The following is a 12,684-nucleotide window of genomic DNA, read 5'->3' on the forward strand; positions in this document are numbered from 1 at the left end:
TAAATAAAAAAATATTAAAATTTGAAATTACAACTAACACAGAAGGCATATTTTTATAAACTTGTGCATTTTTTTGCACACTATTTTGAGTGGAAATGGAGTAACTGAATAGAGAGAGGTATGAAGGCACAAAAGTATGAGAAATTTAGTAACCGAGGGCCACAGGAGTGTGTCCCATGAAGCAATACAAGGGGAGTCCCCTGCCTTTGCAACACCTTCAAGATAATTTATAACAGACACTGCCCTCCACCCAGGTCTTCAAGTTTACATTTTCCTCTGGGTGGTAGAGATAGGGAAAATAAATATTCTAAGAATTTACAACAGGAAGAGCTACTGAAGCTCACAGATTTCTTAACTCCCTTCTGGCAAAAGGATTTGAAATATAAAATCAATGAAGAGGTGAGTTAACACAGCTTGGAAGTGCAGGACTCTTGACGTGGCCCTGGTGCCCTCCCCAGAAATCATACTGTGCTTGCTAATTATTGTAGGCCAGAATTATCCTAAGTACAAGTTGAGTAATGTGTCATATGGAAGGAAGGGGGGGCTGTATGGAACAATAGAGATGACAGGCTGGCATTGTGGGACAAACGACTCTCCCCACCGCTAAAAACTCCCAAGAACCAACAGCCACTGCAACGAAAGCAGATGCCATTTGCTCTGAAGTCAGAATAGATTCAAGTTGTCAACTGTTGATGGTCTGCGTTGGGAGAGGAGGAAATAAAAAACTTTTTTAAATGGCAGAACTTCATAAATGGCCTTCCATGTTACTGGCTTACAGAACTTTTGCCTACTGTACCCATTTGTGTGGCACATGGACAGCCTGAAAGAACAAATGGTTAACTTTGGTAGTTTACAAAAGCTTTTTGTGTTGCTGCCTTACGAACATTCCAATTCAAAAGGCAATCAAGTTGAAACGTCATTTGCAAGCTTGGATTGGGAAACTAGACAACTGGTCTGAGCCCTGCTGGATCAGACCAAAGGTTGATCTAGTCTAGCATCCTATCCAGATGTTTCACAGATGCCCCAAAGGCAACCCTCCCCAAACTACCCTCCAGGCATACAGCTTTTGAACATCCATTTAGTTTACTGGGTCTAATAGCCATTGACAGAACTACACCAAATTGATTTGTCTACTGTCCTTTTAAAGCCATTTGATTGGAGATGAAAGTGAAGCCGGTCAAGAAGTACAAAACTGGTATTTCTCAGTTTTGTCTTTGGCACCCCACCAGGAGACTTGGCTTCACAGATTTTCCTGTTCATTTGAATGTCTCTGTTGCTTTCAGCTGAGCCCCGTGGTCAAAGAACACTCTCAAGAGCTTTAAATCAACTTTGTGACTTTTTTTATTGATGGGCGACAACTTTATACTCCTAGATATCACTAGACTGTGTACACTTAGGAACTCAACATTATAGGAGAGCGGACAGCAAAATTAAACAAAGCAGACTGAAAAAAATATCAACTTTCATTATTTTGCCCATTTTTTGTTTTAAAATCCCATGTACACAGAAGCATAAATGCAGTTTTGAAATCTCTTAATAGCAATAAAGTTACAATCACCCATCTATATAGACTAACATTTTAACTCAAAAGTATTTTGATCTGCAATGTGTACTTAAGCAGTTTCTCATCGCACAATTATTAAAATGTGTATTTTTCCCTATCAGGAACCGGCAACTCTGTATATTATACTTTTTTTGTAGAGTATTTTCTTTTAAAGGAGGACCATTTTTTCCTTGATAGACACTGGCTCATTTTTACCATTTATCAAAAAACTAGTGGGGGAGGATTAGAGAGGATTTTTTTTTAGTTTTTTTATTTAAGTAAAGATAAAACATTTTCACAGAAATCTACAAGTTCTGTTGCTGGTGCAGGGCTGCTTCTACTATGCAATTAGAAAGTGGGAATCAGTTGCAAATCCCCCGTTTTAATAATCTCTTAGGATTCAGCATTAGCGCAAAAAAAGAAGAAGAAATACTTTGTGTGTGATTCGTGAGACTGAGTCTTTCAAACCCTAATGACTTCATTCAGCAAAGTCAATAAGCCAACACCAACTAGGCTGTTCACAAACCTCAAAAAGGTAGTCTTCTCTTTCACTCTATCCCATAGTTGCAAGGGGAAGGAAGAGAGAAGGAAAAGAATTCATTGAGGGGAGGAAGAGAAATAAGGGTTAGAGAGAGTTGGCGTTCTAGAAAGCAGGTAATCTGGCAAACACAGCAGAAAAAACAGGGAGTTTTCAAAGCAGGTCAACTCGGCGGTAGTACAGGAGGTAGGCTGTGCGCTCAGCAGACGGCTTCACCACCTGGTACTGATTAATCACTTTGACAGCCTGGTCATCTATGCGCAACCAGCCATTGAGACCAATCTGGAAGACGTCTGTAGTGTAATGTCCACCAGTTGCACTGTTTCCGTGATGGTAGACAACTGTCAAAAAAACAAAACCAAACAACTAATAAGACAACAGGGAAGGAAGCAACATTAACAAGTTTCAATGGATGCTGGCTTGTCCAAATGTTTGTCAACTTATGTGGAGGGATGGAGTTCCACAAATATCAGTTTGCTTTATTAGCCAGATGATTACACCTTGCCACACAAAGACCAGAACCCTTGGGCATGAGAAAGAGGCTTAAGGAAGAAGCAAGGAGTGCCCTCAATTGGGCTAGCACAAAATGTCAGAAATAGTGGGAGATACTGATTTTTTTTATGCTCTTCAAACCTCAAATCAAGTGTAAGAAAACTCCATATCTCTCCCAAACTTACTTGCCAGAGGGCTTGAGAAAACAGGGGAGTCACCTGAAATTCATTCAGTAATTTTGGAGAATATTAAAAATGGGGGAGAGATAAAACTCTGACTCTTTTAGTTTAGACTGCTTGGGAGAGATTGGTTTGTTTGCTGAACTTCTGCAATCACTAAAATTGTGCAGCAAAACAACCAACAACTAAATGCAAGCTTTTTGAAAGCAGCAGGTTACTTCCCTCCCCAATTTCAATACTTTGCAAGCGTCTATCTCTCAATCCACAGTCGCAATCACAGTCAGTACTGACTCAAGTACTAAATTCCACAAGGTTGACTGCACATTTGGCTGCCATCAACTGAAAGGTCCGAGTACAGTGGTACCTCGGGTTACATACGCTTCAGGTTACAGACTCCGCTAACCCAGGAATATTACCTCGGGTTAAGAACTTTGCTTCAGGATGAGAACAGAAATCGTGCTCCAGCGGCGCTACAGCAGCGGGAGGCCCCATTAGCTAAAGCGGTGCTTCAGGTTAAGAACAGTTTCAGGTTAAGAACGGACCTCCAAAACGGATTAAGTACTTAACCTGAGGTACCACTGTAATGTGAAGCAACTCTGAATAACTTTCTTAATTTGAGTAATATGGAGTGGTTGCAGAAAATCATCTTTGTTGAACTGGCATTCTTGGATTAAGGCACACAACAGGGAACTTTTAAAAAAAAGAATTAATTTTAGCAGTGCATATGCTTGATCTGAGAGTACTGCCAATATTTTAAAACAGCAAGAGCCCTTGTGACAAAATTAATTACATTTGAGATAAATGAGCACATACCTGCAAAGAGCCGGTAGGTTCTTTGGCCTTTAAATATCTTACTTTTGACCCCCGGAGACAGCAGCTCTGAAAAAGCAAACAGAATTTCAAGTGAATCACTGTCTTTAGTATTATAGGATTACTTCCGCCTCTCTTTTACCCTCATTTAACGAACCAAAGAGCATGCACCCACTGCAAGGAACAAAAGAACTACTGAAAGCTGAGCCTGTCAACAATAGCTCTTCTATTCCACTGCGACCGGCTCAGGATGTATGGCCATCCTCCCTGAGGAGATATAAGCTTCTCACTGATCTTTGCCAATATGAGGGCTTCCTTTTGTCGGATATCTGGCCAAGATTTGGGTATGACACACAAGAGTAAATGGCAAGCAATATGTTTTATAGTACATTGGTGCGAAGATCTTTATTTTTAGGTGTTTATTTTATTTTTTAAAAAGAAATGTTTATACATTAGGATGTGAGATTAAGTAACTTCAGAGATTGTTATTTCAAGGAGTTAAATCACAGCATTCCAAACCTTGGAATGAGAGAAAAAGATAGCAAAATTGTTAAAATAGCATCAGTTTGAGAGAAACAGCAGTATTCTGGTACCATGTCCTGTCAGCACAAGGATTTCTGCTTGCCTAACAGGATGCCACACCTCCAGCTCCATGTGCCCCACATCCTCCCCAAATCTGTCCCAGGGGGCTGGGGAAACATCCTGAACAGACTGAGGGAGCAAAACATTCAATTGCACAAGCAAGAATTCTTAAGCTGATGGAACCGTAGCACTACACTGAAGTCCACCCAAGTGCTGCAAGATTTTGGTGATTAAATTCTGAGGAAGAAATAGTCATGTGCTGATTTATGAAGACTGTGGAACTAATGTACAGCAAGCTTTTTAAGATAAAGAAATATACTGAAAATGACACTGGAGATGATATTTGGCATTAAACTCAGCTCAATCTGGGCTGCTTAACCAGTCCTGAAGATATACACTGATTCTGAAATGCCTAAACAGGCCCTCCCCCCACCCCAAAAGCATAAACAACAACAATCTCTTTCTGTAAAACAAACAAAAAACCCAGATGCTTTGTTCAGAAGATTTACCTTTACTTATTTCCAGGTCAACAGGATATTCAATATTTTTTATGAGCTTCTGGCACCCCCCCGTTTTCTCATAGACAAATCGTTTGAGGTGTAGGACAAGGACTGGCGGGAGTTCTTCAAGTGTCACTCTTCGACTGATCTCCACCTAGCATGGTGAAAGCAGAATTTTAGTTGGACCTCAAATCTCTAGTCACTAATTAAGCTTATTTCCTCAGAATCAGAAGTGGAAATTACTGAAATCAGTTTAATACACACACAAACACCTCTTCCTTCCATTTTTAGGCACTGCCAGACTAACAGATGAGGGATTTCCACCCCAAAGAGGGCAGAATAATGTTTCTGGCTATTTACAACATTTAAAGTCACCTGCCTATATATTTCTACTTTCATAGGCATGAGGGCTTTCTCTGCAGAAAGCACTTGGTGGACAAATTTTGGTTCAAAATTTATTTTCAGTTCAGCTCTTCGACTCCAGTTCTGCACACTACTCCTATGAGCTTATGATCACATATTTAATCAGCTTTTGTTAATGACTGGTGCAAAGTGCAAAAGGAGATTTTGTTCATAAATATGTTAGAGAAAACTATTTTTTTAAAATGCAATACGAGATGTTTGCACTCTTCCCAGACTAGACACTAAAATATAAACCAGACCAGACTAGCACCTCAAGTGAACACCCATTTCTTCTAGAAGCCATAATTGAACATTTGGGTTGTCAAGTAAAGAGGAGACTAAAACCATATATGTACCAAAACCAAGAAGTGAGTGGCTGGCCAAACAAAATTCGTGTGGCAAGCCCTGAGAAGTTTGCACTGCAAGTTTTCCTCCCATACAAGGAGGTCTCTCAGACAACCAAAGAGATGTTCTGCCACTTTCACTCCCACACATCATGTCAGACATAAAATCCAGACGGGCTGCGTTTGCCTACACATAATTTCAGGGCAACATGCTTCTCACCCTTTTTTCAGGTTGTTGCCCTCTCCTCCCAATGCCTAAGCACTGTGGTAAAGCCCACTCTTTTCTTTCTTGTAGAGAACCACTCTGTTTACAAAGATGGTGTGTGCTTCCTACATTAAGGCTAGTTAAATAACCCATCTCTGATTCTATCTACCTCTATGACGAGAGCACAGCAGTGGAAAAATACAACTAGGCACATCGTTCTATTAACTATTGAAAAAATCAGGACAAAAGCACTGCATTTTTACTCATCTGCATGGCTTGACATCACACAAAAAATGTAAAAGAAACCATTTTAATACAATAATATTTGTGATTTCAGCATCTACTGAAGACATTTTAATTCCAACAGGCCTTCCCAGAAAAGTAATCTTGGCATGGTCACTGTTAAAATTACATTGCATTGTTCCAAAATTCACAGGTTTATATTCAATTATTAATAGTCTCTTTTATTTCTGTTTTGTACATTGCTTGGGGTTCTTTGGAATGCAACATAAATTGAGAAAGTATGCAAATTAATTACATAAATGAGCTAAGCACTAGGTCATTCTAGAGCACTAAATTCCACAAGACTCTCATTAGGAACAGACTGGGGGGAAATCACTTTGGTTGCAAAAAGCAGTTCACTGAATAAGCTTTTAAAATGAAGCAGCATAGCAATATTTATGCTACACAGACATAATAAAGACCAGTCACAAACAACCCAGCTAACATATAAAAGGGAAGAAGCACAAAGTAGACTGGAGTTGTTGTCTGATTCCTGGTTCTCTTCTACTGCCCCATTAGTTTGTCCTGATACGGCTGTGTTCAATCAGCCACAGATGTGAGACTCTAGGCTTTATGGATGCATAACACATTTTGCACTTGTCTTATGAATGTGCTCAATGGGACAGAATGTGTCTTGACTGCACAGGGTCCCAGGTCCAGTACCTAGCATTACCAGTTGAAAGGATGTCAGGTAACAGGATTAAGGACTTCTTCCTGAAATCTGAGAATTGCTGTCAGTCAACACAGACAATATTAAACACCCACATAATGATTAATAGTAATGTTTGACTTCAAAAGTGTACCACTCGGTAGTGGCGCCCGCCCTGTGGAACGCCCTTCCAGCAGATGTCAAAGCGATAAACAACTACCTGACATTCAGAAGACATCTTAAGGCAGCCCTGTTCAGGGAAGTTTTTAACGTGTGATATTTTACTGTATTTTTGGTTTCTATGGAAGCCGCCCAGAGTGGCTGGGGAGGCCCAGCCAGATGAGCGGGGTATAAATAAATTATTATTATTATTATTATTATTATTATTATTATTATTATTATTATTATTATTTATTATTATTATTATTACCCAGCCGTTAAATAACTTACCTCCTGCTTGGTTTTTGTGGTATAACCCTGAACAGACTCTCTTGCCACCAAGCTTTCCAGAGCATCTTGAACTGTGCGTATCTTATCAGACTGGATATCCAACTGCAGAGTAAAAAATGGCTGCAGAGTGGCAGACTCCTTCGAACTTTGTTGGTAAACCACAGATCTAAAGAAACGAGTTAGAAGTTGCACTGGTGAAAACTGTTCAACAATTAATTCTGGAGTGACTGATGGCGAGACTGCCAACACATACACCTTCACATATATCTTCCTGAAACCCATATAAAAATGTCTCATGGCCAAACCCAGTAGGCAGGCTTAAAATGAGGCTCTTGTGTTACAAAGTCCTGCCAGATTTTGACAGATATAAAGACATATGGTTAAAGTAATGACCAGATTCAGTATCCAGAAATTGAATACGTCAGGTTTTATGCAGAAATGAAATACAGTTTAAAGATGCATCCCCTGCAAGGGATGGGGAGGAAAGAATAGTACTTCTTTCAGTTACTGACCCATCCTCCTAGCTTAAGCACAATCCTTTCCTTTCTCCTCCTCTTCTTTAAAAGCATTATTAGGACTGAATGGGAAATAGCCACATACAGGACTTCCTTTCTCATGTCCAATTATTTTTCAAATTTACAGCCCACTGAAAGATACCAACACATCCAGATTCTTAAAACAATTGTATTCAACTTGCTTAAGCTTATTCATGAATACTGAATGTGAAAAGCTAAATAAAATTGTTACTTTGGTTCACACATAACCCCAGGTTCTCTTTAATACTGGCACCCACTCACCTCTTTATACAGTAGCATCTTTATTTTAAGGAAAGAATAAGGTCTTTCTTGGGCAATGTGAAGCCCTCATAATGGCAAGGTTGATGTTTGTAAGAGACAACTTGCCCCACCCATTACATGAGAGCCACATTTGGGATACCTTTCTCATCAAGAACTAACATGCTGTTTATTCAGAGGCTTCTTCAAGTCAGAATGAGACCACACTTAATCCAGATAATATTTCAGGTTAGCATTTTGCAGCGGTATTTTTCCACAACACACAAAAACACCAATAAAACTGCAATGTTTGGTGAAGAGTCCAGGAGCATGGCACACTCTCTTTCTTTAAACTGCTGCCCACCAGGAATAAAGACTGGCCTCAAAATTTTATTTGTTTAACTGAGGGTATATCCAGCTACAAATTTATACCAGCTATAGATATTCAACGATTATAGTTTCCCTTTATCCTGGGAATTTAAATCAGAAGTCTGGAATAATGACCAATAGCTACTCAGAATTCTTCTGACCTGTGCAAAGATCTACATGGCTTGATTATAGGAAACAAACAACCATTCACCTTAATATACTGGCTAAAATAATTTGGGAAATAACTTTATTAACTAAGCTAGCTTATCAAGTAAGAGCAATAAAGAATCACCATCACAATACCGTCTTAGAAAGATGAAGCAGTTTCATTAATTTCTTAAACAAAAAGAACATTAACTACATACAACCTTATAACTCTTTTCCATCAATATATATTTGTACTATATCCACCCTGAAACTATCAAGACTGACCAACACATCGACGTCCACCACAGCAACCAAGTTTTTCTAGCTTATACATTATGGACTAACAGAAGAATGGAAAATCTCTATCAATCTCTCTCTCTGGCTGTCTTATCTCTATTAGTGCATCCACAACTTCTAAATGTTTTCTTTCAGTTCTTTTAAAAACAAAACATAAGCATGTACTAGCAATACCAGCAATTATGCAATGATGAAAATTATCTTGACTTTCTGAAATTGCTACCATGCAGGTTTTTTTCTGAAAATAAAAAAAAAATACACCTGAATTTGTGGAGTTGCCTCTGAAACATGTTCAGAAACTACAGCTATTGCAGAGGGCTGCAGCCACATTTATTGGAGCATATTACATCCATGCTATTATGTGCTGAGTTTTTAATTTGCAAGCCCAATTCAAAGTAATTCTGCCTGGTCATTGAATTCACTGGGGTGGGGGGCTGCGCTCCACGTCCTACCAGAAACGGGTGTTTAGTGAACACCAAAATTCAACAAAGCGATCCTGACTATAGGAGTCATTGACAGGTATTTTCTCCATGAACTTGTGTAATCCTCCTCTAAAGCCATTAAACTAGTGGCCATCGCCACATCTTGTGCCAATGAATTCTGGAACCTGGATGAAGTACTTCATTCTAACCACTCTAAATCTACTGCCAATTAATTACTTTCTTGAGACCAAACGTAATTTATAAACCTCTCTCGTGTCCCCTGCCACAATTTTTAGTTCTTTTTTCTATACTAAAAATCACCACAGCACAGCACTTTTCAACTACTGCTCTTAAGGGCAAAGTCCACACAAAGGCACATACATGAGTGAGGCATGATAATTATAAGTACATTTTGGCATGAAAAGTTCAGATATATGCAGATTTGGATTTTAATGCATTCTTATTATTTCTTTGCAAGAAACAAGGTACTCATGAAGGCAATGAAGAGCCAAAAACACGATGGGGGAGGAAGTAGTAATCTACATTTTTGTGTGGTATGGAAAATACAACTATTTCTAGAGCTTATGTTTGGTAGACTACTATTAGACCATTCCTATCTCCGCTGCTGGCCTCACAAGAGAAAGCTTTCCAACATCCTAACGTGGGATCTTGTTTCTGCGGTGACCTACTTTGTATAGTGAGTAGGACAGGCGTGGCAGAAAGCAGACTACACATGTGGGATTAGAGATTTGTGGTTCTCCCATTCAGCAAAAAGAAGAAAACAGGAATCCCTCAGTTTCATCTTGCTTCCTTTGGATGTCAACAGAGGACGATGTGCTCGCCATTAATAATTGTTACCAGATTAAACATACAAAGAAGTCGTCTCAGAAATATGTAGGGCTGGCTCTTCCGAGTTCCTGTCACCAAGGAATGGAAATAAAGGTACGTTCTTTGGGGCAGAACCAGCTTATAGGAATCTCTCTATATCAACTTTTGGGGTGTACCTTAATGTACAACACATTTTATATTTATGAACACTAAGCTTCTACAGTGGAACCTCTATTGTGACCATAATCCGTTCTGGAGGTCCGTCTGGTGGTCGAAAAGGGGCGCTGGGAGAGGCGCCATTGTGCACAGGCGGAGACGGCATGCTTCTGTGCATGTGCGAACGGTGATGGCCGCTTCTGCGCATGCGCAAACAGCAGCAAACCCGCCGGTTACTTCCGGGTTTGCCGCGGTCGTGACTTGGAATGACCGTAAGAAGAGGTGGTGGTAAGTAGAGGTTCGACTGTACTTATGGTGGCACACACTGATTTTGTCTATTTCCCCTCACCCATAAACATGATCCTGACATTCTATTAACACTAATTACAATTTATTGTACCTTATGTGACCACCAAATATATCTGTAATTGGTGTCTGGACAAAATCTGCTTGCCGAGTGACAGAGGATTTGTTGCGTGGTCCAACCTGCTCCCATTCATCCTCACTTCCTTCGCCTTGCTCCTCCTGTTCTTCCTCTTCATTTACAGGCTGGGTCTCCGGACCATTGGAAACGGCAAGTTCTGGAGGGAGGAGGAAATGTACCGTATTTTTCGCTCTATAACACGCACCTGACCATAACACGCACATCGTTTTTAGAGGAGGAAAACAAGGGAAAAAATATTCTGAACGAAACAGTGGATGTATCATTTTTGTGCTTCATGCTGTGGCCACAGACATGTGATCTGATGGTGAATTTGGGCTGACCCAATGCAAAGATCCTGAGGATCCATGTGGATCCATGCTTTGTAACCACGTTTTTGCACCATTGCAGCCCCAGACAACAGTGGGTGCGTGATTTGGGGGGGGGGCAGGCTGTAGCCATGGACATGCTATGTTCTCTGGTGGTGAATTTGGGGGTGACCCAATGCAAAGATCCTGAGGATCCATGCTTTTTAACCACATTTTTGCACCGTTGCAGCCCCAGGCAACAGTGGGTGCATGATTTGGGGGGGCAGGCTGCAGCCATGGACATGCTATGTTCTCTGGTGGTGAATTTGGGGGTGACCCAATGCAAAGATCCATGTGGATCCATGCTTTTTAACCACATTTTTGCACCATTGCAGCCCCAGGCAACAGTGGGTGCATGATTTTTGGGGGGCAGGCTGTAGCCATGGACATGCTATGTGCTCTGATGGTGAATTTGGGGTGACCCAGTGCAAAAATCCTTAGGATCCATGTGGATCCATGCTTTTTAACCACATTTTAAGTGGGGAGGGAAGGAAAAACACAGAAGGGCTAAGAATGCAGGAGTGGGGTATAACGGGAGGGAGGAAAGGAAGGCAAAAGTTTCCCCCACGCACCCACCCAAGCCAGCCAGCTCTCTCTCTCTCTCTCTCTCTCTCTCTCTCCCACCTGCATGTTTTCAGCAGCACCGGAGCACAGAGAGGAAGGAGCGGAGCACAGAGAGGAAGGAGCGACAGTCTGCTTTTCCCCTCTGCTTGCCTGGAGGGGAGGGGCTTTCCCTGCTCTTTGTTCCGTTTGAGCAAACACAGTAACGAAACAGAGAGGGCGGGCAGTAAGACCCTGAGGCAGAATGCAGGAAAGCAGCAACTTCCTGTCTCACGGAGCTCCCTTCTCCCTGAAGCGCGGTTTGATTTTTGCCTTATTTTTCGGCTCCAGGGACCACACATTCGCTGCATAACACGCACAGACATTTCCCCTTCCTTTTTAGGAGAAAAAATCTGCGTGTTATAGAGCGAAAAATACGGTATGTTTTCTGTTCCTGGATATATATATATTATTATATGGGAAGTGATACTCAAGATAATTTCTGTCTAGAAGGAAACACTGCTTTATGCAAACTTTATCATTAAAAGCAAGTATCATTCCTCTACCTGCTCAGGCAACTATTGCAGTTATATGAGTAGTTCTACCTCCGTTCTTTCAAAACATAAAACTATAGCACAGTGCAGGCATAAGACTTAAGAATATTTAGGGCACACCATAGTTTGTTTCTTTAACCCAGAAGTCTCAGAGGGAAACTACCGTCTAACTCAAAGATTGGGGGAAAGGAAGGGAAAGTAGGGAGACATCAGTGAGAACCACTTGGCAACTTTGGACACAGTGGCTGGAGAAGTGAGAAAACTGTTTTAGCTTTGGTTTGCAATGCAGATGTAATGGTTAATTACAGTTAATGTAAACCACGGTTTGCAAACCTACTTCAAACTATTGATTCACAAAATGGCTTAAGGTCAAATCATTAACTATGTTTACATACTTCATGGCATAGTTGAAGAAAACAAACCATAAATAAGCATTATGTCTGCACACAGTCCATATACAAATATGCTATATATAAATATGCATATTAATTAGCATTTTAAAAAAACTTACTTTCACTGTGAGGAGATAGCAACTTCTTCAGAATCAGCATTTCCTCATGTAGGCCATTTAGAATAAATCCCAGATACTCTTCAGCATCTTCTTGTCTGCCCTGAAGAAAAAGGTGTTTTAGTATAGCCACTCATTCTCCAACACTTTCCTATTTAGGTTCTTGGGAGTGACCCAAAGGCACAAGTACATTACTAAGTGCACTGAAGTTAAATTAAGTTTCCAAAGCAGTACTACTCCCCACTGTACTCCAAACTGCTTTTTAAAACTCGGGAGTTTAAAGTTTGAGAATTTGGTGCAAGAACTTATGCATAGAAAAAAGTAC

The 12,684-nt window shown here is 40.5% G+C and overlaps 1 protein-coding gene across 2 annotated transcripts in view; it reads right to left on the bottom strand.

Annotated features, from left to right (window-relative positions):
• Positions 1–1,323: 1,323 nt before the first annotated feature.
• The window catches only part of USP10 (ubiquitin specific peptidase 10), a 34,404-nt gene continuing 23,043 nt past the window's right edge, over positions 1,324–12,684 (bottom strand). For both annotated transcript variants that reach the window (XM_082230810.1, XM_082230811.1), the window contains exons 9-14: positions 12,363–12,462; positions 10,369–10,549; positions 6,977–7,142; positions 4,654–4,798; positions 3,566–3,631; positions 1,324–2,422 (exon numbers count right to left, since the gene is read on the bottom strand). In XM_082230810.1, the coding sequence (XP_082086936.1) occupies positions 2,235–2,422; positions 3,566–3,631; positions 4,654–4,798; positions 6,977–7,142; positions 10,369–10,549; positions 12,363–12,462 (846 nt within the window). In that variant the 3' untranslated portion in view covers positions 1,324–2,234. The remainder of the gene's footprint in view (positions 2,423–3,565; positions 3,632–4,653; positions 4,799–6,976; positions 7,143–10,368; positions 10,550–12,362; positions 12,463–12,684) is intronic.

Source organism: Podarcis vaucheri (assembly GCF_965113315.1).
Source record: "Podarcis vaucheri genome assembly, chromosome: 7".
NCBI classification, from domain to species: domain Eukaryota; kingdom Metazoa; phylum Chordata; class Lepidosauria; order Squamata; family Lacertidae; genus Podarcis; species Podarcis vaucheri.